We start from the raw sequence: 27,533 nt of genomic DNA, 5'->3' as shown, positions 1-27,533 counted from the left end.
GGCAGGCTTACTTGGAGAAGAGAACAAAGGAAACCTTGGGAGAAAGCCACTGTGCTGAGGGTGGGACACTCAGAAACAGAACCTCTGACTGTAAAAATGGTTCACTCAAACATTTTAGATCAGAGTTAATTTTTGCCTCCAAGTTATTTAGGCTGCAAAAATGTGAAACATATACTCATGTCCTCACAATGCCTCATATAGAGTTAAAGCTCAAAATTATCAATCAAACTAAGACAGTGAAACTGAGAAATTATGAGAAACTTTCAAATATGAATCTGACAATGACTGTCAGTTAATAGAGCAGGATTTTTTTAACGAACTATTTTAGTATAAAAACATTATTTCTCCTAACTAAACTGTTGACTGAACCACCAGCCCCCGAAGATTGCTTCCACTGTTACAAATACTTTGATTTTCAAACAACAAACTGAAACCTTCCAGCTCCTAATACGGTAACCAGGCAACACTGCTATATAGCCAGCCTATTACTGCACACTGAATGTTAGCCCAAAAGACGGCGGAAGTCTAAATCACACCCTCAGGACAGCAATTACAGTTCTATGATGTCCCTCCCATACAGGTCACTTCTTGCATCATGCCATCATCACTAATAGCTGCCTAGTGCGTCTGCTCTGCAGATGATGCTATTTCGGTGTTACACCCAGGCCATTAAAATGACATCATTTTTATATTAGTGGAGTGAGTAAGCAAACCACATCGCCAATAATAAGAGCAATCCATGTCAAAAATAAGCTAAACCAACCAGTTTAAAACTATTGCTATAGGGAAAAAAAGTCAGTGGTTAAGTATATCAAGAAAATCTGAGAATGAAGTTCCTTAAGACAAAAATAACATAATGACTCATTCAGTTTCAATATGGATTGTTTTTAGGCACAAAAATTCAGTGTACTTTGTATGCAAATGATTTTAAGATACACTCTCCTAACAAACCATACATAATATCTGAGTACAATTTTATAAATGTAAAAATGCTATATTGTTCTATCTTCTGCCTTTTAAGAGTTTTACTATACTTATGCCACAGAACTAAAGGAACAGAAAAAAAGCAGAGACTGGACTAAAAGGTAGAAACAGACAAAGAAGGATTAAAACTAGGCTCTAAGAAAGCATTACGCAAAAAATGACAAGAATATTTGTTCTCCCAGAAAAATCTTCATAGAAAGGAAGGAAAACAGAAGATCTCTGGCTTCAGTTGTATAGATGCTATATATGAAAAGAATATTAATTTCCTAGCCAAATCTGTGAACCAAATCTTTTCATCTCTCAAATGAGATTAACTGTACAGTGTATCTCAAAGGACTGCTGACAGGATAAAATGAGACAAACCTTGAAGAGTTAAGAGTACTTGAAGGCATGACTTTCTTCCTACTGTGAAACTAAAAATATGGCAGATTCATACCCTGTATTTGAAAGACATTTAAAGGAACAATTTGAACTTCAAAAAAGAATAATGATAGGAATAGATTATAATATATTGAATAAAATGATAGAGACAGATGGAAAAGAATGGAGAGAGAACTTTATTTACAGTAGGATGTCAGCTAATATGGAATAAGAGTTTAAAAATTATGATATTGCAAAGACCAGAGTAACAACTGATCCAGTAAAGTTAATTAATAGTTGCTAAAATAGTGAGTAAAAATTTGATGGGGAAGAGGATATCTATATAATCTCAAAGTATCTCCCACAAATCACTTATTAATCATAGGAAAAATTTTAACTTTACAACAAAACTGGTAATCGTCACCTTAACCAAGTATCAAAGCTAACAACATCAATGAGTCACACCTCAACTATGCCTCATAGTATGATAAACTGAGAAGGACAAATATTATTTATGTGGTATTCCTGCCAAAATACATAATCTAAATCTAAACAGGAAATACAGATTATACAGATTGAACAGATAAATACAGATTAAAAGACATTCTATAACAAATGGTCTAGGGCAGCCCACGTGGCTCAGCGGTTTAGCACTGCCTTCAGCGCAGGGCCTGATCCTGGAGACCCGGATGGAGTCCCGCATCGGGCTCCCTGCATGGAGCCTGCTTCTCCCTCTGCCTGTGTCTGTGCCTCTCTCTCTCTCTCTCTCTCTCTATGTGTGTGTGTCTCTCATGAATAAATAAATAAAATCTTAAAAAAAAATAAATGGTCTATATTCTTAAAAAATGTCAAGGTCATGAAAGACAAAGATAAGCTGAGAGATCTTTCCAAATTAAAGAAGACAAGAGGGATGAAAACTAAATGCATTCTGTGATCCTGAACCAGAAAAGTTTATATAAACAATAATACTAGCACAATCAGTAGAATTTGCATAAAGCCTGAGATTAGTACTAGTATTGTATCAAGGTAAATTTCCTGATTTTCAGGATTGCATTGTGTTTATAGAAATGATATCTTTTTTTTAAGATGTATTTATTTATTTAAGAAAGAATTTGTGTGAGTGCAGGGGCAGGAGGAATGGGGCAGGTGCAAAGGAAGAGAGAGAATCTTTTTTTTTTTTTTTTTTTTTTAAGAGAGAGAATCTTAAGCGGGTTCCACACCCAGCACGGAGTCGCACATGGGCCCCAATTTCACAACCCTAAGATCATGACCTGAACTGAAATCAAGAGTTGGATGCTTAACTGAGCCACCCAAGTACCCCAAAATTGTATCCTTCTTCAGAAATACACTGTAGTATTTAAGTATTACTTTAGTGGAAAAGGGCATTATGACTGCAATGTACTGTTACATGGTTCAGAAAAAATAATACGTGTGTACAGAGCTGATAATGATAAAGCAAATGTGGGAAAATGTTTACTATTAGTCAAACAGGAAGAAATTTGGAAATTCTTTTTTTTTCTTTTTTTTTTTCTTTAAGTAGGCTTCACGCCCAGCATGGAGCTCAATTCAGCGCCTGAACTCTCAACCTGATATCAAGACCTCAACTGAAATCAAGAGCCAGTCACTCAACCCACTAAAGCACCCAGTTGACCCTACATTGTTTTTATAATTTGAGGGGTAAGTTTAAAATTGCTGGAGTGGGGATCCCTGGGTGGCGCAGCGGTTTGGCGCCTGCCTTTGGCCCAGGGCGTGATCCTGGAGACCCGGGATCGAATCCCACATCGGGCTCCTGGTGCATGGAGCCTGCTTCTCTCTCTGCCTGTGTCTCTGCCTCTCTCTCTCTCTGTGACTATCATAAATAAATAAAAATTTAAAAAAAAATTGCTGGAGTGTTTGGATTTTGTCCCAACCCAATGCTTTCCCACAATTCTCTTTCTCACTGAAAGGTACCAGCATCTAATCTTGCTAGGGACTGCAGGTGAGGGGAGAATGGGAAGTTACTGTTTAACTCATAAAGTTTCAGTTTTGCAAAGTGAAGAGATAGGTGAATGAATGATGGTGATGGTAGTGTAAGAGAATATGCTTAATGCCACTGAACTGTACCTTTAATGACTACAATGGTAAATTTTATGTTATGCTTATTTTTTAAATTTAAAAAAAATTTATTCAAATTTAAACCCCAAAAAGGTTCATGTGTATTTTACAATTTTTTTTAATTTAAGAAAAAGTTAATATAGGCTTACATGGCCCTAAAATTTTATTCCTAGGATAAATACCCAAGAGAACTGAAAACATACTTCCAACCAAAACATGTAAACAATTATTCACAGCAGCATTATTCTCAACAGCCAAAGAAACAATACAAATGTTGAAAGAGTCACCACAATTCAAATTTAGGGGGTGGGGATCCCTGGGTGGCGCAGCGGTTTGGCACCTGCCTTTGGCCCAGGGCGCGATCCTGGAGACCCGGGATCGAATCCCACATCAGGCTCCCGGTGCATGGGGCCTGCTTCTCCTCTGCCTGTGTCTCTGCCTCTTTCTCTCTCTCTCTCTGTGACTATCATAAATACATAAATAAATAAATAAATAAATAAATAAATAAATAAATAAATAAATAATTTAGGGGGTGAATTCTTTATAATAACAGTTTTACTGAAATATAACTCACATACCATGCAATTCAACCAGTTAATGTATACAATCCAAATGGTCTTTGGCATATTTATGTATGTGGCACAATCACCACAGTTAATTTTCCAACATATTCATCATTTCAAAGAGATGCCCTCTTGCTACCAACCACGTATCCCTCTATCTATACTGTCCCTAAATACCTATTAATCAATTTTCTGTTAGATTTATCTGTTACAGAAATTTCATATAGACAGAATCATATATGTACATTTTTTGTAACTAGCTTTTTGTAACTCAACATGTTTTTGAGATTCATCCAGGTGTAGTGTTTATCAGTATTTTGTTCCTTTTTATGGTCAAAGAATATTCCATTGTATTTTGTTTATCCACTCATCAGTTGTTGAGAAAGTCATTTGGGCTGTTTCCACCTTTTGAGTATTATGAATATTGCTGCTATAAACATTTATGTACGAATTTTGTGTAAGTATGCTTCAGTTTTCTTGATAGATACCTATGAGTGGAATTGCTGGGCCATATAGTAAGCCTATCTTTATTTTTTTAAACTGTTTTCCAAAGCAGCTGAGGCATTTTACATTTCTACCAGAAATGGAAGAGAGCTCTAATAATACCACATCTCACCAAAACTTGATATGGTTAAACATCCAATCTTTCACTAAGCCTTTTTTATTTTTATTTTTTTAAGATTTATATATTTATTCATGAGAGACACAGAGAGAGAGAAGCAGAGACACAGGAAGAGAGAGAAGCAGGCCCCATTACAGGGAGCCTGATGTGGGACTCAATCCTGGGGCTCCGGGATCACACCCTGGGCCAAAGGCAGATGCTCTACCACTGAGCCACCCAGGCGTCCCTAGTTAAGCCTTTTTTAGTATAACCATCTGAAAGGTGTGAAATCGCATCTCACTGTGGTTTTGATTTGTATTTCCCTAATGACTGAAGATGTTGAGCGTTATTTTGTGTTTACAGGCTACTTGTATATCTTCTTTGAAGAAATGTCTATTAAGATCTTTTGCCCATTTTTTGGTATTATTTTTTATTGTTAGGTTGTACGAGGTCTTTATACAGTCTAGACATTAGACATATGATTTGCAAATATTTCTTCTCATTCTGTGGACTCTCTTTACTTTCTTGATAATGTCCTTCTCATCACAACTCTTCAATTTTGATGAAACCCAATTTATTTTTTTTGTTACTTGTGCTTTTGTCCTATTTAAATTCCATTGCCAAATTCGTGGTCATGAAAATCGATAACTACATTTTCTTCTAAGAGGTTTATAGTTTTAGCTGACATATTTAGGTCTTTGATACATTTTGAGTTAATTTTTACATATGGTATTAGTTAAGTTTCCAAATTTATTCTTTTGCAGATGGATATCCAGTTGTCCAAGCACCACATGTTGAACAGTCTATCCTTTCTCCATTGAATGGTATTGATACCCTTTCAAAAATCAGTTGACCAGAGACACATGGGATTAATTTTGGGTTCTCAATTTATTTCATTGATCTTTACATCTATCTATTGGTGCTTAGGAGTAAGTTCTGAAATCTGCTAGTGGACCTGTTACTGTGTTGTTCTTTTTCCAAGGCGATTATGGCTCTTTTGGTTCCCTTTAAAAATCCATATAATTTTCAAGTACAAGTTTTATACTTCCTTTTTTTTTTTTATGATAGTTGCACAGAGAGAGAGAGAGAGAGAGAGAGAGGCAGAGGGAGAAGCAGGCTCTATGAACCGGGAACCTGACGTGGGACTCGATCCCGGGTCTCCAGGACCGCGCCCTGGGCCAAAGGCAGACGCTAAACCGCTGCGCCACTCAGGGATCCCAAGCTTTATACTTCTTTTGTTAAATTTCTTAGTATTTTATTAGGGTTTGGGTTTTTTTGTATTTTATTAGTTTTGATGCTATTATAAAGGGATTGTTTTCTTAATTTCATTTTCATATGGCTCACTGCAAATATACAAAAATACAACTAGGGACGCCCGGGTGGCTCAGCGGTTGAGCGCCGGCCTTCGGCCCAGGGTGTGATCCTGGAGACCCGGGATCGAGACCCACGTCGGGCTCCCTGCATGGAGCCTGCTTCTCCCTCTACCTGTGCCTCTGCTTCTCTGTGTGTCTCTAATAAATAAATAAATAAATAAATAAATAAATAAATAAATAAATAAAAATACAACTAATTTTTTGAACACTGATATTGTATCCTGCAACCTTGCCAAACTTTATTACTTCTAATAGTTTTTTAACAGATTCCTTAGGATTTTTTATATATAAGGTCAAGCAAACAGGGATAGTTTTACTTCTTCCTTTCCAGGATGGATGCCTTTTATGTCTTTTTCTTGCCTAAGTGCCCTGGCTAGAACCTCTAGTACAATGTAGAATAGACACATGACACAAGAACATAGCTGGTTTGTTCCTGATCTTCCGTGAGGAAAACATCCAATCTTTCACTATTAGTATGTTGGCTGCCAGTTTTTCATAGACGCCCTTTATCAGGCTCAAGTTCTGTTCTACTCCCAGGTTTAAGTTTGTTTGTTTTTTAAGATTTTATTTATTTACTCATGAAATACAGAGAGAGGCAGAGACACAGCCAGAGGGAAAAGCAAGCCCCATGCAGGGAGTCCGATGTGGGACGGGACTCCAGGATCATGCCCTGGGGCTGAGGGCAGGAGCTAAACCGCTGAGCCACCCAAGGATCCCCTTAAGTGGTTTTTTGAAAAAAGATTTTGTTTATTTGAAAGAGTGAGCAAATGAGAGAGAGTGCCTGAGCAGGGGGAGGAGCAGATGGAGAGGGAAAAGCAGATTCCTCATGGAGCAGGGAGGCCGATGCAGGGTCAAACCTGGGACTCTGGGCTCATAACCTAAGCCAAAGACAGATGCTTAACTGACTGAGCCACCTAGGCACCCCTTAAACTGTTTTTCTAAAGATTTCATTTATTTATTTGACAAAGAGAAAAAAAGCAAGCACAAGCAGGGAGCAGCAGAGGCAGAGGGAGAAGCAGGCTCCTCACTGAGCAGGAGCCTGATGTGGTGCTGGATCCCAGGACTTGGGATCATGACCTGAGCTAAAGACAGATGCTCAACCCACTGAGCCACCCAGCACCCCTAAAGTGTTTTGTTTTGTTTGTTTTTAAAGATTTTATTTATTTATTCATGAGAGACACAGAGAGAGAGAGAGAGAGAGAGAGAGAGAGAGAGGGAGGCAGAGACACAGGCAGAAGCAGGGAGCCATACGTGTGACTCGATCCCGGGTCTCCAGGATCACACCCTGGGCTGCAGGCGGCACTAAACCACTGTACCACCGGGGCTGCCCTTAAAATGAAATTAATTGGATCTGTCAAATGCTTTTTCTAAATCTATTTTGTGATGGTCATGGAGTTTGTCCTTTATTCTTTTTTTAATTTATTTTCAGATGTTGAACCAACTTGCATTCCTGGAATAAATCCCACTTGGTCATGGTGTATAATTCTATTTACAAATAGCTGAATTTGATTTGCTAGCATTTGGGGTTTTTTTGTTTGTTTGTTTGTTTGCTTGTTTTGTATCTTTTTTTAAAGATTTTATTTATTCATGAGAGACACAGAGAGAGAAGCAGAGACACAGGCAGAGGGAGAAGCAAGCTCCATGCAGAGAGCCTGATGCAGGACTCGATCCTGGAACTCCAGGATCATGCCCTGACCCAAAGGCAGATGCTCAACCGCTGAGCCACCCAGGTGTCTCGCTTTTGCTAGCATTTTGTTAAGGATTTTTACATCTATATTCACAAAACACATTGGTCTAGAGTTTCCTTCTTTTTTTTTTTTTTAAAGATTTTATTTATTTATTCATAGAGATGCAGAGAGAGAGAGAGAGAGAGAGAGAGAGAGAGGCAGAGACACAGGCAGAGGGAGAAGCAGGCTCCATGCAGAGAGCCCGACGTGGGACTCGATCCAGGGTCTCCAGATCATGCCCTGGGCTGCAGGCGGTGCTAAACTGCTGCGCCACCGGGGCTGCCCTAGAGTTTCCTTCTCATGTGAGGTCTTTGTTTGGTTTTGGTATTACACTCATACTAACCTCATAGAATGAGTTGGGAAGTGTTCACTCTTCAATTTTGGGGGGAAATGAAAAACTGGAGTTTCTATTTAAATGTTTGATATGAAGCCATCTGAGTGTGAACTTTGTCAGTAGGTTTCTGTTTTTTCATTACTAATTTAATTTATTTATAATAGGTCTACTCAGACTGTCTACTTCTTACTGAGTTAGTTTTGGTAGTCTGTCTCTTTGTAGAAATTTGTCCATTTCACCCATCTAGAATTCTATTAACCTACGATTATTCATAGTATAATAATCTTTTTTATTCTACCACATTGCTATTAACATACTCTCTCTCTTCTAATTCTAGCAATTTGAATCTTCTCTTTCTTTCCTGATCTTATGTAACTAAAGGTTTGTCGATTTGATCTTTTCAAAGAACAAGCTTTTAGTTTCACTGATTTTTTTCTATTGTTTTTCTATTCCTCTCTCATTAATTTCCACTCTAATATTTCTCATTTCCCTCTATCTGCATGCTTTATATTTAGTGTACTCTTCTTTTCCCAGTGTCTTAAGAAGGAAGGTTAGGTTACTGATTTGGGATCTTTTGACTTTTACCATAGGCACTTAGAGCCACAAATTTCCCTCAAAGCATGCATTAGCTACAAGCCATCAGTTTTCTATATTGTATTTTCATTCATCTCCAAGTATGTTCTAATTTCTCTTTTGATTTATTCTTTGACCTGGTGGTGATATGGGAGTATACTGTTTAATTTCCACATATTTAGAGGTTTACAAAATTTTTTTCTGTTACTGAATTCTAATTTAATTCCATTGTGGTTGGAGAACATACTTTGTATTATTTCTATCAAAAAGGTGAATGTGGGGCATGTGGTTGACTCAGTGGTTGACCATCTGTCTTGTTTCAGGTCATGATCCCAGGGGTCCTAGGATGGAGTTCCACATCAGGCACCCCTGCAGGGAGCCTGCTTCTCCCTCGCCCTATGTCTCTACCTCTCTCTGTGTCTCTAATGAATTAAAAAAAAAAAAGTGAATGCTACTCTGTGAATCTTATTTTAAAGCACATTCATGACAAAAATCACAGACAAAATGCCATTAGGCAATATAAATACTAACCATAGCTATGTATCATACTCTTTATTTACTTGAGTCTGCAAAATTTTTGATAGATTTACCATTTTCAAATGGTTCAAATTTTTACTCCATTTTGAGCCTCTACAAATGGTGAAGAAAACATACTAAAACCCCACTTAAAAAATAGCAAAGAACATGAGAAGTTTATTCTGAAGAGAGGAAACAGAAATGAAAAACAAGTATGAAGCCTCACTAGTAATCTTTAAAAATGGAAATTTTTAAAATAATTATTAAAGAATGAAAAAGAAATTTAAAGAAAAACATTTTCCTCCTACCAGATTAACAGGTTTATCTTCTGCTTTAAAATATTAATATTCATGCCTCCTTTGTCATGCCATATATAATTGTGGGTTTATTTCTGGGCTTTCTAATTTTTTTTTTTTTAAGATTTTATTTATTTGAGAGACACGGAGAGAGAAAAGCAGAGACATAGGCAAAGGGAGAAGCAGGTTCCATGCAGGGAGCCTGATGTGGGACTTGATCCCGGATCTGGTATCACGCCCTGAGCCAAAGGCAGATGCTCAACTGCTAAGCCACTCAGGTATCCCTGGACTTTCTAATCTATTCCATTGATCTAAGTGTCTATTTTTGTGCCAGTACCACAATTTTGATTATTACAGCTTTGCAGTATATCTTGAAATCTGAAATTGTGATACCTCCAGCATTGTTTTTTCTTTCCTAAGATTCTTTTCGCTATTCAGGTTTTTTTGTGGTTCCAAACAAATGTTAGTATTATTTGTTCTGTGTAAAATGCTGTTTGTATTCTGACAGGGATGGCATCAAATCTGTAGATCACTTTGGGTAATATGGATATATTGTAGAATACATTACAGGAAAAAGACAGTAATGAATGACGTTGGGAAGACTGGACAGCTACATGCAAGAGAATGAAACTGGACCAGTTTCTGACACCATACATAAAAATAAACTCAAAATGAATTAAAGACCTAAATGAGACCTGAAACAACAAAAATTCTAAAAGAGAACATAGGCAACAATTTCTCTGACATGGGCCATATCAACAATTTTTCAGAAATGTCTCTTAAAGTAAGGGAAACAAAAGCAAAAAATAAACTAGTAGGATTACATCAAAATAAAAAGCTTTCGAACAGCAAAAGAAACCATCAAACAAAATGGCAACCTACTAAATGGGAGAAGATATTTGAAAATGATATATCAAAAAGGAGTTAATATCCAAAATATATTAAGAGCTTCTACATTTCAACACCAAAAAACAATCCAGTTAAAAAATGGCAGAGGACATGAACAGACATTTTTTCCAAAAGAGACATACAGATGCCCAAAAAATGCATGAAAAAGAAGCTCAACATCACTAGTCATCAGGGAAATGCACATGAAAGCCACAATGAGATATCACTTACACCTGCTGGAATGGTTAAAACCCAAAATACAAGAAACTAAGTGTTGACATGGATGTGGATCATACATTGTGGATGGAAATTTAAATTGATAGAATCACTGTAAAAATAGTATGGAGGTTCCTTAAAAAATTAAATAATAGAAATACCATATAATCTAGTAATTCTACTACTGGATATTACCCAAAGGAAATGAAAACACTAATTTGAAAAGATATATGCTTCACTATGTTTATTGCAGCAATGTTTTCAATAGCCAAGATATGGAAGCAACCTACGTGTCTGTCGACAGATGAGTGGATAGGGGAGATACAGTGTGTTTGTGTGTGTGTGTGTGTGTGTGTGTGTGTGTATACAAGTGCAGCCATGTACATACACACATATGTGCAGCCACATGCACACACACACACACACACACACAATATCTGCAAGGATATTATGCAGCCACAAAAAAGAATGAGACATGCCATTTGCCACAACATGGATGGACCTAGAGGGTATTATCCTAAGTGAAATAAGTCAGAGTGAGAAAGAAATAAATACCAACTGATTTCACTTACACGTGGAATCTAAAATAAATCTAAAATAAATAAGTAAACAAACAAGCAAAAAAGCAGAATCAGACCTATACCTCGTTTGTTCTGTCTGGGGAAGCATTGGTGGGATGGGCAAAATGGGTGAAGGGGAATGGGAACCAAAAAACCAGTAATATCCAATGCTAGAAGGATACAGTGAAATTAGGCATTCTCATACACTACTGGTGGTCCTATAAACTGGAACACTTTGGGAACCAATTTGGCAAGAAGTATGAACAGCCTTAAAAAAAATTAAATGCGGGATCCCTGGGTGGCGCAGCGGTTTGGCGCCTGCCTTTGGCCCAGGGCGCAATCCTGGAGACCCGGGATCGAATCCCACGTCGGGCTCCCGGTGCATGGAGCCTGCTTCTCTCTCTGCCTGTGTCTCTGCCTCTCTCTCTCTCTGTGTGACTATCATAAATAAATAAAAAATAATAATAATAAAAAATAAAAAAAAAATTAAAAAAATTAAAAAAAAAATTAAATGCTTTCAACTAGTAATTCTACCATATATAGGAAGTAAACCTAAATACAGAAAATATTTTAGACTAACAATAATCACTGCAGCATTATTTACAATTTAAAAAGTGGTTACAATATAAATATCCAATAATAGGAGAATGGTTAGGCAAACTGTGGCTTAATTATTGAACAAAATATCATGCATCCATTGAAAACGTCTACAAAATATTTACAGTATAAAATACTTCTGTTATAATGTCAGTGAAAAAGCAAAATGCAAAATTGTATATAAATTATTAGAGCTATATTTGTTTTAAAATAGCAAACAATCTATGTACAGAAAAAAATTAGAAAGCAATATACCAAAAGGTTAATAATGGTCACTTCTGGAGAGTAAATTAGAAGTGTAGTTCTTTCTTTAATCTTGAATATAATCTTGAATAATAATTTTTATAATAAAATGTTTATTTAAAGCAAACTGAAGAAACTGCTACCTCAGGCACAACAATCCACTTCGAACACTTTTCTCACAAGCATAACCTCACAGATATGTTACTCTCTCCAGTGGAGATATACTTACTCTCTCAAACACATAATCCCTATTTTTTTCCCGTTAGGCTTTTAATATTGTACTTGCCCAAGTCTTTTTGGTTTGTTTGTTGTTGTTGCTGTTTATTAAGATAAATGAAACATTCTTTTTCCTGGGGCTTAGAAATAGTTTTCTAATTCCATAAATACAATACTCTTCCACAATTCAAACACATTTGTCTTCTTATATTCTCAAAAAAAATTTATCAGAAAGATTAAAAGTAAAACAAATTCTACATTGTTTAGAAGCTGCTGTTATATACACAAGGAGGCTAATTAAAAGCTGCAAATTAAATCAGAAGGCTAAGTAATATACACAGATTTATTTTATAGTTAGGGGGGGGAAAAACTAAAAAAATCTTCCCAAACACTTGTTTCTTTGTAGTTGGTCTGTTTATTGAGGCTATAAAGCATAATAAAAAGATGGGTTTTGGAATCAGAGACACTAGAGTTTATACCCTGGTTCTGCAACTTCCTAGCTCTGTGAAAGCTTGGGCAAGTTAAACTCCCTAAACCTCAATGCCCACTTTTGTACAACAGGGATAACAGTACTCACCTAAAGGACTACAGAAAATACATGAAAAGCTGGATACAAAATACCCTAGTAAACAGAGTACATGTATTAAGCACAATTTACATGGCAGCTACAATAGTAATTTTCATTTCTTTTGGGAGGATGAGGAAGTTCATTTTATAACAAGTTCCTCAGCTTTAAAACTATTCCAACATCAAGAAACAGAAGATAAGGCAGCTCTTAAAACCAGTAAGCGTCCTTGCCAATTCTCAGTTACAGATTTGGATTGGAGCTAAGCAGAATTTACAGCTCATATTACCTCTTCAGGCAATGCAAACTAGTAAGAAAGATGCAACCCTGTATCTAACCAACATGCTCTTACCTTGCAGGCTACATCAACTAATCGTATCTGGATAGCTTGATTCTCTGGGAGTTTAGTGCCAATTGCAAGCAAGGTGTCCAAGAGTTGAGCAAGGACTTGATGAGACTCTAGAAAGGAAGATGAAAAGTTGGATTGCAGAATTTCAAAAGGAGATCACCAGAGAAACTAAATTTACTTGGGTAAAAATGTAAATTTTGGTTAGCTAAGTTCCTCTCCTTGATCCTTGATTCCCCTCAACCAAAAGCTAAGTTCCTAAAGAGATCATGTCTAAAACTTTGAATCCGGGGCACCTAGGTAGCTCAGTCAGTTAAGCAGCTGACTTTGGCTCAGGTCATGATGTCAGGGTCCTGGGATGAAGCTCCACATCAGGCTCCCTGCTCAGTGGGGAGTCTGTTTCTCCCTCTCTCTCCTCCTTCTCTCCTCTTCTGCATCTCTCTCCTTCTGCCTCTCTCCCTGCTTGTGTTCTCTGTCACATAAATAAATAAAATCTTTAAAAAATAATAAAAATTAAAAAAATAGAACTCTGAATCCTCCATAGGATTGGTCACAGTACTCCAGAATTGTTTAGTGCCAGATTAACTAACTCAAGGGCTTTTCATGGTCTTCCAGATAAAATCCAAATTCCTTAGCAAGGCGTACACATACATACATACATACCAGTCCCTCCAGAGGTCTAGCTCTGTCTGCATTTCTAGTCTCATCTCTTAAGTCTCCTCTAGCACCCTTTTCTCTAATTACTTATGATTTCATGCCCTACCTTTGCTCAGGGTAACTTCCCCCGAGAAGGCCTCCACCCACACCCAAGTCCATTCTCAACCCCACTCCCCAAGAAGCACCTACAAATCATGAAGTGTTACCTGCCATACAAAACTTATGTGTCTATTTTAACTTACATAATAAAATGTGTAGTTACTATCTATTCATAGGACACTAATTTCCTTTTACCATTATTAAGACAGTCTCTTTAAATTAACTAAAACAAAAAAACAAAAAAATCTGTCCATTTAAGAAAAATATTAAGTAAACCACAGTACACAGGCGAAACAAGTATGTAAAAAATGGTGTGTATAACATATAAAAAGACTAAAGCTCAGAAAACATTGGCAGGGCACCTGGCTGGCTCAGTCAGTACAGCATGCAACCCTTGATCTCAGGATTGTGAGTTCAAACCCCATGTTGGTTGTAGAGATAACTTAAAAATAAGATCTTAAAAAACAAAAACAAAAAACAAAAAACTGGTTACATAACCTCTTAGTAAAACTTCTAGTTAAATATAACAGATTGAACACATCTTTTATTACTTTTTCCTAAAACTTCATTAATATAAGAGTAAAGAAATTAGAAAGGTATAAACCTACAAAGACCAAAAAAAACCCCACCAAAAAAAAAAAAAAAAAAAAAAAAACTCTGGAGAATAAAGGTCAAATTTTTCAGAGATGGAAAGCATCATAGATGAAAAAAATCTTTGGCAAAATGGAGAACTCTAATTAAAAGCCTACTGAGAAGGATAACCTTAAAAAGCAAAAAAAAAATATTTTAGCCATAACCCCCTAGAAGGATTCAGGAACTGGGAGATTTAAAGGAACACCAATAAAAAGCAAAAAATTGGGGATAAGGTAGGGATTTATCTAAGGTCTCTGTAAGAAGCCAGTTGGATCTCTGCCTCTCTCTCCCTATACTATACATTCAAGTTGCCACTAAAACAAAGGTTTATTATAGAAATAGACCAGAAAGGACCCAATTTGGGGGATACCAGATAAGGAATGGGAAGAAGACATAGTCAAGGAAAGGAAATTGAGAGTAACATACTGATAAATGAAATACTTTCTCCCCTCGCTAGCCCCCCTTCAAGAGATTTGACTCCAAAAACTTGGCAGCCAGGCATCTGTCTTCCTAGCAGAAGATTCATGAATTCCAAAATGGAAAAACTGATGGGCCCCACAGGAAAACATGAAAGACTATAAAATTTAAAAGTCCTCCTAAAGAGGGTCATCCTACAACAGAGGTAAAGCCCTGTCCCTTAACACAGAACTACCAATCAGCTTTTTAGTGTCGCATCTTAAATTTAAATGCAAAACCAAAGATCCTCAATAACTTTCAATACAAAAGAGGCCACAAGGAGTAAAGGTACTTCAAGAAGATAGAAGAGACATGAAGAAATTTCCAATGCTACCACAACACCCTTTAATTTATTTGTACAAAATGATTCTACATAACATCCATGAAAAGTTACCTTTTTAAGCTTAACTCTTGCTCCTGATAAATCACAAATCTAACCTAAATTTTAAGTCCCAGTCTCTTTCCTGAGTTCCAAACCTACATTACAACTGCAAGTTGGATGGACATCTCCACAGTGATAATAAATAAATCCTCAACCTCTCTTCTCTAAATGACCTAGTTCATCAAACCAAATTCCTCAGAGCCATAAAATTATCTTTTTTTTTTTTTAAGATTTATTTATTCGGGATCCCTGGGTGGCGCAGTGGTTTAGTGCCTGCCTTTGGCCCAGGGCGCGATCCTGGAGACCCGGGATCGAATCCCACGTGAGGCTCCCGGTGCATGGAGCCTGCTTCTCCATCTGCCTATGTCTCTGCCTCTCTCTCTCTCTCTGTGACTATCATAAGTAAATAAAAATAAAAATAAAAAGATTTATTTATTCATGAGAGATATGGAGAGAGGCAGAGACACAGGAAGAGGAGAAGCAGGCTCCTCACAAGGAACACAATGTGGCACTCGAATCCAGACTCCAGGATCACGCCCTGAGCTCAACCACTGAGCCACCCAGGTGTCCCTAAAATTATCTTGCTAAAACTAGACTTGATCATTCCATGCCTTTGCTCAAAAAAACTACATAGCTCCCAATGCCTACAAAGTTACATTCAAAATCCTCAGTACTCCAGACTACCTATCCTTTGGCTTTAAAACATTTTACCAGTTTTTCCTCCTAAAGCCCCTCACTCCCTGATCTCTCATGAAACAATTCAGTTTTTCAAATATCTCTTATACTTTCCCAGTTCTCTACTTTTTATCATAATGTTCCTACTTCTTGGCAGTACTCTTGCCCATGTCTGCCTTTCCAAATTTAATTCTTCACTAAGCCTTTCTAGACCCCCCTTTCCCCGTCAGCACTCATTTCATCCTCTCTTCTGTTCCCACAGTATTCTGATTATACCTCCTATACAACAAACTTTGTGTCTTCATTGCTGGTGTGATATGTACTAGAGAAGCAGATACACCCAACACCCTCAAAGTGACTAAGCTCAGTTCTTGCCAAGGAGTTGCAGAACTCATATACTGATAAACTGAAATGAAAGACTTCTGGTCCAGAGGGTGGCCCATACTGTTGGATTTGAAAGTGCACACTAAACTGATAAATCAAAGACTCCTAGCCTGTGCCTTATTATAAGCCACAGGGAGACTTTAGTAGTCACTTTATCTCCCTGGAGTTCATGTTGCTCAACAACAAAATAAAGGGCATGAACTAGATGATCTTTATGGTCCCTTCCAGTTCTATCTTCTACTCTGAATCTAGGTAGGCCAGGAACTAAAAACCAGGAGGAGACTTAGATTAAATCTCTCAGACACATTAGGATAGGGGTGCCTGGATGGTTCAGTCAGTTGAGCATCTGACTAGTGGTTTTAGCTCAGGTCATGATCTCAGGGTCATGAGATCGAGGGATTGTCTCTGAGCTCCATGACCATTTATTCATTCCACTCAGCGTGGAGTCTGCTCAAGATTCTTTCCCTCTCCCTCTGCCCCTCCACTCACTCTCGCACACACTCGCATGCATGCACGCGTGCTCACTCTCTAAAATAAATAAATTCTTTTTAAAAAAAGAAATCTTAGAAAGTTTAACAAAAAGCAAAACAGCTATTTCCATGTATACTGCATAATTTGAGTCTCCTTCTTTTTTAAGGTTAGGATGAGATTTGCATCTGAATTAACTCTCTTATCATGTTTCTATTTTAGAGGTAAAGTGTTTCAGTTAAACCATGGTCTATAAGAAAAAGCACTGCACTAAGTTCTCAGTTCCGCTACTCTTTAGCTAAATGAACTCACTTCAACTCGCTTCATCTCTCTAGGACTTAATTTCTATCATCTGCAAAATGAAGGCATTAGACAAGATGATCTCTGTAAGGCCATTTATAGCTGAATAAGTCTATAGTTCTATGAAATCCCCATTCTTAGAGTGTGAAATTCTTACAGGTACACAGCTAGTAGCTTCTATAAGAACTTTCCATGGGAAAAATGGATGCTTTTTTTTTTTGTACTGAGGCAATGTAATTGTTTTGGTACTTTTAAAACAAATGGATCTTTTCTTTTTATCACCATCTAAAAGAGAAAAAAATTAGAAACATGCTACTGTATCTATTGGTATTTAACATATTATCAACACCTCAAATATTATGAAGATGATATAGAAACATGGAAAAAATTGTATATAATGTTGAGTATAGTAAAACAAAAAACAGTACATTCCCTTTAAATGTATATAAGTTAAAATATGAAGACACTGTTTTGGGCAGCCCAGTTGGCTCAGTGATTTAGCGTCGCCTTCAGCCCAGGGCATGATTCTGGAGACCCAGGACTGAGTCCCACGTCAGGCTCCCTGCATGGAGCCTGCTTCTCCCTCTGCCTATGTCTCTGTCTCTCTTTGTGCATCTCTCATGAATAAATAAATAAAATATTTTTTTAAAAAAAGAAAACACTGTTTTAAGGTAGTAGCAGAAGTATTTTTAAAATTTTTTCTTTATTGTCATTATAGTAGTGTTTCATTAAAATAGACTTCCCCTCTGGAAAAAAATTTTAAAGGCATAGTCTTTGTTTCCTGTGAACTAAAAGTCTTGGGTCAAAATTCAGTATAAGTTAAATTTTAATATGAAGTTATTTCTAACAAAGTTTTTAAAATTCTCAACTTCAGCCAATGGGCCACATATGTAAGATATTTGTAATCATTAAACATTGTACAATAAATGAACTTGGATTGTCTGAGTTCCCTGGCCCTTTATTACTCTTATAACCTCTTACATTCATAAATTAAATATTGTCCAATATTTAAAGCCATATTTATCTAACTATGTATACCCCAAATGAAATAAAACTGTTCTTTGAAATTATAACCAATTCAAACAAAATTATACTTTTAGAAAACAGCAACAAAGGGTTTCTTTTTATTTAATCTTAAAATAAATATTAAAGTAAGGCACCAACTCTGTAACAGAATCTTGTGCATAAATTAAACCAGATAAATAATCAAAAGAATTTTAAAAATGAAATAGTTCTCCATTTTACCTAAAAGCCGAGAGCAATTTTAGTGGGCATCCATGAGGAACAAATTGGACAACAATGACATGTGAGAGCTAGATGTCACTTTTAAACAGGAACTAAATTCTGAAAGACCACATCATCAAGACAGCACCTCTCATGGTTTGAATTAGTATGGTACAGTCAACAAAATATCACATACATATAGAACATCACTCTGTTACATACGATGTAACCTTGAACAAGTTAGTTAGCTCCTCTGAGCTTCATTTTCCCCACCGAAAATACAGGGACAACAATATGTATCTTCCATTATATGTATATGGCATTTAGTAAAAGTCAATAAATGATAGCTATTAAGAGACAAATCTGCATTTTATCTCTAATGTGAATATATGTACATGTTTTATTGAATCATCCTCAAATGCCTTTTCAAAAACCAACGTAAGAAAGTTTCATCCTAAATTCTATATAGACGGAACTCAAGATTTCTGCTCTGATTATATAGCTTTTAAATTGCAACTTACTTTCATTCTGCAGGATGTTAATGGCATCATCCATAATGCAGTCTGGTGAAAATCCTGCAGTCTTTGATAATAAACCCAACAATGATGCAATTTTCAGTCTCACAGATGGATCATTCTCCTGGAAAAAAAGAAGCTGTTGTTACCTTGATGCTCTAGGCTCAGTTAAACAACTGAGTAAATTAACATCTCAAAAGTGATTCAATGATCCAAGTATTCTACAACTTTATTTCTGAAAAATTAACCTTATAAACTTCAGAGGAAAGACCTTTTCTCAATCAGTGTTATACCTAAACACTGCCAAGTGAATGGGAATTTTTCTATGCCTTCCTGATACCATTACCTTCTAACCAGAAACATGCTTTTAGGAACACCCTTCCTCCACTGTGCCGCTGTATCAGACATGAAGTGCAGCAAGTTGCACCACCAACACTGCTAGCAAAGGGCACCCAACACTGCTGACAGCACCACCGGTCCTGGAGCCCCGGAGCCCCGGGTAACTGGTGCTGCAGCTAACCGCTGCTATCACCAAAACAATCTCTTATCCTCCCTGCTTTTTTGGATCACCACATCCTGATTAGAAGTCTGAGGCAGGTGAATCTAATTGGCTGGGTCTAGGGCTCATACATGGGCCCCAGGTGGAAGGGAGACTAAGAAATGAGTCAGTCCTCTGTGGGATGCCTGGGTGACTCAGGGGTTGAGCCTTCGGCTCAGGGCTCAGGGTGTGATCCCAGGATCCGGCACATCAGGATCCCCGCAGGGGGCCTGCTTCTGGCTCTGCTTGTGTCTCTGCCTCTCTCTCTCTCTCTGTGTGTCTCTCATGAATAAATAAAACCTTAAAAAAAAAAAAAAAAAAAAGGAGTGTCTGGCCCTTTTGGCCACATTATTGGGAGGTGGTCTCTAATTTGCACCAAGATTCCTATAGTGAGAAATTTCCCCCAAAGTAAAAAAGGAACGCATCCTTTTGTTCATCACTATATCTCAGGTACATAGCACCATATGTGGCACTATGCAGATATACATATTGAAAAATACACACACACACTAGAAATAGGAAAAATAAAAAGTACCTCACCAATGCTAGGATTAGGTCAGCACAATTCTCTACCAAAGAAAAATTACTTAAATATATGCTCAAAAGATGAAGTGCCTTCTATTTTTTTTGAAAAAAAATTTTATTTATTCATGAGAGACACAGAGAGAGGCAGAGACATGGGCAGAAGGAGAAGCAGGTTCCTCAAAAGGAGCCCAACATGGAACTCGATCCCCAGAACCCTGGGATCATGATCTGAGCCGAAGGCTGATGCTCAACCACTGAGCCACCCAGGAGTCCCAATGAAGTGCCTTCTAGATATGACCAACTCTCCAACCTCCCACCTACAGTTTCTAAGGAAGTGACAAAGCACATCAAGGAGGCCTGAAGCAGGAGAAGAAGTAACAGATTCTAGAATTCTGGCACGCCACTTACCATGTATATAACCTTGAAAAAGTCATTTTCTTGGGAACTTAACTGCAGGGAAGAGAAAGGGCTTTGAAATTAGCTAAATCTAGGTATAAAGCCTGGACCATGTCTTTACCTAAGCTCTATGTCTTGAACAGGCTAATTAATGTGTATAAGCCTCGTCTGTGACATGGAACTAATCACCTCAGGGGACACTGAGAGGAAAATGACCAGCACAGGAATGGCCCACAGGAAGCATCAGAGATTAGTGCTCTCCTTCCTTCCTCTCTCTGATCATCAGTCCTTTCATGCAAAGACTAAGAAAACCTGAACTGCAGGCACCACTATGAATATGGAACTCAAGAGGGGTATCATAAAGAGCAAATGAAAAACACATAAAAGGTAGGTCTAGAATATGGGAAATTCCACAAGGTACATGCCCTGGTTTTTAAACAAAAAATAAAAATAAAAATAAAAATGACATGGGAATGAAAATAAAAAGGTGGAGGGTGAAAATGCTACAGATTTTTAAAAGAAACTTAGAGATTGATAAATTAACCAAATGCAACATGTGAATTTTGCTTTGAACAAACGAACTGTACAAAGTCTTCTTTAAAACAATCACTGAGGATTGCCTGAGTGCCCCCTTCCTTTCCCCCATGCTCATGTGCATGTATACACACACACACACACACACACACACACGTGTGCATTCTCTAAAATAAAGAAATCTTAAAAAAAAGACAATCATGGGCTAGGTATACACTATTAAGGATTTTTGTGGGTATTTTTTATAAAGTCCTAAAAAAAATCCTTATTTGTTAAACAGAGATAATTAAATATTTACAAGTAAAATAATATGCTGCTTCAGATTTACCCTACCCCAAAAAAGTGGGGCGGGGGGGGGAATGCATCAAAACAAGAATGGCAAAATACTGATAAATGTTGAAGATGGATGAAGATGACCTGAAGATTTATATTATCTTCCCTCCTTTTGTGTATGTTTGTAAAGTTACCAAACAAAAGTTAACCCTTTGAAAAAATCACATGAAAGTCCTGTACTCTATCTAAAACGGTAATTAATGTATTCATTTAGTCATCCATACAAGAAGCACCTACTATGTGCCAAGCATCATTCTAGCTAGTGGGGATACAATAGTGAATAACGCAGAAGCAATTCTTGCTCTAACAGATCTTATATTCAAATGGAAAGACTGGTAAAATATATATAATTTCACATGGTAAACATTCTGAAGAAAAATGAAGTGTACAATGGGTTAAAGAATAATGTAGGGATCCCTGGGTGGCGCAGCGGTTTAGCGCCTGCCTTTGGCCCAGGGCACGATCCTGGAGACCCGGGATCAAATCCCACGTCGGGCTCCCTGCATGGAGCCTGCTTCTCCCTCTGCCTATGTCTCTGCCTCTCTCTCTGTGTGTGACTATCATAAATAAATAAAAATTAAAAAAAAAAAAAAGAATAATGTAGGGAGGCTAGTCTAAACACCACAGTGAGGAAAGTCCACTCTGAGGATCCAGTTTTTGAAAGGATACTTAAATGAGTCAGATACAGAGTCAGAGATAGATTTAAGGAAGCAGTGTTCCAGGCAGAAGAAAGGCGCAAACTGGGCAGCCTGGGTGGCTCAGCGGTTTGGCGCCTGCCTTTGGCCCTGGGCGTGATCCTAGAAACCCTGGATCGAGTCCCACGTCAGGCTCCCTGCATGGAGCCTGCTTCTCCCTCTGTCTGTGTCTCTGCCTCTCTCTGTGTGTGTGTGTCTCTCATGAATAAATAAAAAAATTTAAAAAAAAAGATTTATAAAAATAAAATCTTTAAAAAAAAAAAAGAAAGGCGCAAACTCAGAATACGGGAAATTCTAAAATGCTGTATATAAAACTCTAGAAAAATGCATACAGAACTGTTAGTGGTGATTCTCTCCAAAGTACTGTCTAGAAAGCTCATTTTTTAAACTTTTTTCATTTAAGATTTACTCATTTATTTAGAGAGAAAGAACACAAGCAAGCGAAGGGAAAAGTACAGAGGGAGAGAATCTTTCAAGCAGACTCCCCGGAGTGCCTGAAAGCCCAAATGCGCCACAACCACACAACCCATGAGATTATGACCTGAGCCAAAACCAAGAGTCTTAACACTCAACCGAGTCACCCAAACACCCCATTTTAACATTTTTTATCTGTAGAAGCAAATCTCATTCTCATACACTTCTGTAGTGCTTCAATTTGTTACAATGAATATTACTGTTATAATTTTTTAAAGATTTTATTTATTTATTTATTTATTTATTTATTTATTTATTTATTTGAGAGAGAAGGGGCAGGGTGGGTGGGAGAGCAAAAGGATAGGGAGAAGCAGACTCCCCACTGAGCAAAAGCCTGATGTGGGGCTCCATCCCAGGACCCCAGGATCATGACATGAGCTGAAAGCAGAGGCTTAACCAACTAAGCCACCAGGCACCTCCAGACATGACTTTAAAATAATGGCATTATCACGGTCAGAGATCCTGATCTAACTTGAGGCAGAGGAAAAAGAATGAATCAATGCTCTGAGTCATGAAAAACACCATAACTTCCAGAACTTAAAGGGCAATATGGCTAAAATGTACATTGACACAAGACGAGGCTTTAAAAAAAAAAAAAAAAAGATTTTATCTATTTATTTATTTGAGAGCAAGAGAGAGAGACCAAGATAGTGACAGAGAGGGCAAGAGGGGAGGAGAGGGAGAAGCAGGCTCCCCACTGAGCAGGGAGGCCAACAGAAGGCTGGATCCCAGGACCCCGACAGATCATGACCCCCAACCCAATCATGACCTAAGCTGAAGGCAGATGCCCAAATGACTGAGCCACCCAGGCACCCTTAGATGAGGTGGAAGAGACTAACAGGCACCACATCATTTTGAGAATAATGGCAAGTATCTTTCTAATAATGCCCTCCATGCAGCAGGAATTCAACACATATTTGTTCACTGTTGAATAAACAAATGAATAATTTTTGTCATAAGAGCAATGAAAAAGCTTTGATGAACCATAAACAGGAGAGTGACATTAACAGATTTGAGTTTTTGAAATATCAATCCAGACTCAACAGAATGACTGGATTGGAAGGCACAAAACTAGGCAGAGACAAATTAAGAGTATATTGCAATAGTGCGGCAAAAGACATTATTAGCAAGACTCCCATTTCTGTTAAGGGCAAGGCTAGATAATTCAGATCAATTTTTCTGCTGAGGAAAACTAGAAAAATACTATGGATGGCAAAAAAAAAAGTGTGTGTGTGCACACGTATACATACAAACATATATGCGTATATGCATATAAACATACATGTATGTATATGCAGACATATGTATGTGTGTATATACATTTGTGTATTTGAAAGTATTAGAAAAGTAAAAGATAAATAAAGATTTAAAGAACTAGGATCCTAGGCCCAGGAAGGTTCACCTAAAGTGTGAGGCTGCTTTTACTTCAGGCTTCTGCCAACAAGGGGAATAGGGAATAGAGAAATGAGGGGCAAAGTAAACAGTGCTTCTGACAGTAGGTAAGGTCAGAGGGACAACGGCTAGGGTGTAAGTCTAAGGGTTTGAGGGTGAGAAAGGGCAGCCTAATAAACCCCATCACTTTGGATTAGGACTCCAAAAAGCTACAACAATATGAGTAAGAATGAAATAAAAATAGATTTTGGTAGGGACTGCAGGTCAGCTTTGAATCATCTTAATTCCTGAAATGAGAATTCTTCCTGGATTTCTGGACCGAAACGAATACTCTCTGGATTAAACTAAGTCATCCTAAACCTCAAATTATTTTTACAATTTTGGAAATATATTGCCTAATACAGTAAGAAATAAAGCATGCTAGCAGATCAGATAATTGAACAGATATTATAAGACACAGCTAGAGGGATCCATTTATTGGAGTTACCAGACACAGATTTTTTTTTAAGGTTTTATTTATTTATTCATGACAGAGAGAGAAAGAGGCAGACACACAGGCAGAGGGAGAAAGAAGCAGGCTCCATGGAGGGAGCCTGATATGAGACTCGATCCCGGGTCTCCAGGATCACACCCCAGGCTGAAGGCTGTGCTAAATCACTGGGCCACCGGGGTTGCCCCAGACACAGATTTTAAAATAATTGTTTATTATGTTGAAAGCAATAAAGACAAAATGAGATTTTTAACAGAGAACCAGAATTTTTTTTAAAAGATTTATTTATTCGTTTGAGATGGAAAGAGAGAGAGAGAGAAAGGCAGAGACACAGACAGAGGGACAAGCAGGCTCCATGCAGGGAGCCTGACGTGGGACTCGATCCCGGGTCTCCAGGATCAGGCCCTGGGCTGAAGGCGGCACCAAACCACTGAGCCACCCAGGCTGCCCAAGAACCAGAATTTTAAAAAACAAAGGAAATTATAGAAATAACCATAAAGCAATCAATGAAATTAAGAACAAATGGATAGGTATAACAGGAGACTAGACAAGGTGAAGAGAGGAGTGAACCAGAAGATAGGTCCAGAATGAAGCCCAAGGAGACAAAAGAACGAAAGATTGGAAAAGAAGAGAATAGGACACAAAGAGATGCCCTAACACGCATGTAACTGAAGCCCCAAAAGGAGAGGAGGAAGAGAGCGGGATATCCGGCTCACGAATGGGCTTCTTCGTTTCGTACGCGACAGAAAAGTGATTCAAAAATGGGTGATGTTGAGAAGGGCAAGAAGATTTTTGTTCATAAGTGTGCCCAGTGCCATACTGTAGAAAAGGGAGGCAAGCACAAGACTGAGCCAAACCTCCATGGTTTCTTTGGGCGAAAGACTGGTCAGGCCTCTGGATTTTCTTACACGGATGCCAACAAGAACAAAGGCATCACCTGAGGAGAGGAGACGCTGATGGAGTATTCGGGGAATCCCAAGAAGTACATCCCTGGAACAAAAATGATCTTTGCTGGCATTAAGAAGACAGGGGAAAGAGTAGACATAATAGCTTATCTCAAAAAAGCTACTAAGGAGTAATAATTGGCCATCGCCTTATTTATTTATTTGTTTGTTTTAAAGATTTATTTATTTATTTATTCATGATAGACATAGAGAGAGAGAGAGAGAGAGAGGCAGAGACACAGGAGGAGGGAGAAGCAGGCTCCATGCCGGGAGCCTGACGTGGGACTCGATCCTGGGACTCCAGGATCATGCCCTGGGCCAAAGGCAGGCATTAAACCACTGAGCTACCCAGGGATCCCCATCGCCTTATTTATTACACAACAAAAATTTCTCATGACTTTTTTTTTTATGTGTACCATATTTAAATTGATCTCATTGACCAGAATTCAGATCATGAGTGGCTAATAGAATGTTTCTCTTGGACAGTTGGACAGTCCTGATTTAAATAAGATTGGCTTGTGGTTAAAAAAAAAAAAAAAAGAAAAGGAGAGGAGGAGGCATCAGGTTACCTGCTCAGTGGGGAGTCTGCTTGTCTCCCTCTCCTTCTGCCCTTCCCCATGCTTTCTCTAATAAAAATAAATCTTTAAAAAAAAAAACAACTAACTACGTTCTTTACAAAGGTCTTATCTAAAACAAAAAGATACAAAAAAAGATTAAAGTAAAAGGCAGAGATAGGTATATAATCAAAAGATAACTGGCATCATTATATTAAAGCTATTTGCTGATAATTATTTGTAAAATATTCAAGATAATCTACATGTAATTTATTAAAATTGTTAAGTGAGCTTAATTAGTAAGGTTGTAAGATATATGAGTTAATAAATGTCAACTGCATTCCTGAGTATCAGCTATGTAGGGTTAGAAAATGAAATTTTATAAAAATACTGTCATTTACAATAACAAAATATTAAATATCTAGGAATAACTAGCAGAAAATGTACAAAATCTCTATGCAGAAAACTATACAACAGTATTAAAATAATAGGGCTGTACCACGTTTATGGACTTGAACACTCAATACTGTAAAATGTCAAATGTAAAGTGTCATCAGAACTATACCATTAGGGCAGCCCAGGTGGCTCAGCGGTTTAGCGCCACCTTCATCCCAGGGCGAGATCCTGGAGATCCAGGATCGAGTCCCATGTCAGGCTCCTTGCATGGGGCCTGCTTCTCTCTCTGCCTGTGTCTCTGCCTCTCTCTCTCTCTCTCTGTGTCTCTCATAAATAAATAAATAAAATCTTAAAAAAAAAAAAAAGAACTATAGGATTAATGTAAATCTAATCAAAATCCTAACAGAAATTTTGTTTGGGGGCAAAATTTCACAAACTGATTTCAAAATTCATAAAGAAATGAAAAGATCAAGAATGACTAAGATATTCTTTTTTTATGATTTTTATTTATTTATTCATGAGAGACACAAAGAGATAGGCAGAGGGAGAAGCAGACTTCCTGCAGGGAGTCCGATGCAAAATTCGATCCCAGGACCCCGGGATCATAACCTGAGTCAAAGGCAGACACCCAACCACTGAGCCACCCAGGCATCCCTAAGATATTCTTACAGAAAAGCAAAGTAAGTGAACTTGTCCTACCAGATGTCAAGATTTAATATAATGCTATGCTAAGACAGCATGGTACTGGCATAAGAATAGCCAAATAGACTACTGGAATAGAATAGAAAGACCTGAAATACCTATATACAGACGCTTCATTTACCACAAAGGTGGTACTACAGAACAATGGAGAAAGGATATTCTTTTTTTTTTTTTTTAAAGCTTTCAGCTTTTTTTTTTCTTTTTAAGATTTTATTTATTTATTTGAGACACACAGAGAGAGAGATAGAGAGAGGCAGAGACACAGGCAGAGGGAGAAGCAGGCTCCATGCAGGGAGCCTGATGTGGGACTCGATCCCGGGACTCCAGGATCACACCCTGGGCTGCAGGCGAAGCTAAACCGCTGTGCTACCCGGGCTGCCCGAGAAAGGATATTCTTTTCAATAAATGGTGCTGGACATTTGAATTTCCATTTACACAAGCAACATACACACAAATTAATCCCATGTGTGAAAAGCAAGTAAGCTTCTAGTAACAATGCAGCAAAATGTCTTCATGAGTTCAGGGTTGGGAAACCCTTCTTATGTCAGATAAGAAAAGTCCAAAATCAAATGAAAAGGTTGTCAAATTGGACTACGTTAAGAACTTCTTTTCATCAAAATACAACAGGAACTGTCAAATGAAAAAGATCAACAATTCCAATGTGGCAAATATGTGGAATTGGAATTCTCATAGTGCCAACAGCAGTGTAAATTGG

General features: G+C 37.7%; 1 protein-coding gene and 1 pseudogene across 4 annotated transcripts in view; one reads left to right on the top strand and one right to left on the bottom strand.

Moving 5' to 3' along the window:
* The window catches only part of INTS4 (integrator complex subunit 4), a 110,880-nt gene that overhangs the window by 72,386 nt on the left and 10,961 nt on the right, over positions 1 to 27,533 (bottom strand). For 3 of the 4 annotated variants that reach the window (XM_025419542.3, XM_049098728.1, XM_049098730.1), the window contains 2 exons: positions 18,852 to 18,969; positions 13,059 to 13,165 (listed from right to left, as the gene is read on the bottom strand). In XM_025419542.3, coding sequence (XP_025275327.3) covers positions 13,059 to 13,165; positions 18,852 to 18,969 — 225 coding nt within the window. Of the gene's footprint in view, positions 1 to 13,058; positions 13,166 to 18,851; positions 18,970 to 27,533 lie in introns of those variants that run through there. The other variant, XM_049098731.1, reaches the window with a different exon arrangement.
* LOC112642128 (cytochrome c-like) lies at positions 24,984 to 25,316 on the top strand (annotated as a pseudogene).

This window comes from Canis lupus, chromosome 21 (genome assembly GCF_003254725.2).
Source record: "Canis lupus dingo isolate Sandy chromosome 21, ASM325472v2, whole genome shotgun sequence".
Taxonomy (NCBI): domain Eukaryota; kingdom Metazoa; phylum Chordata; class Mammalia; order Carnivora; family Canidae; genus Canis; species Canis lupus.
The sequence above is the reverse complement of the archived record's forward strand: the minus strand, read 5'-3'. Positions and strand labels throughout refer to the sequence as shown.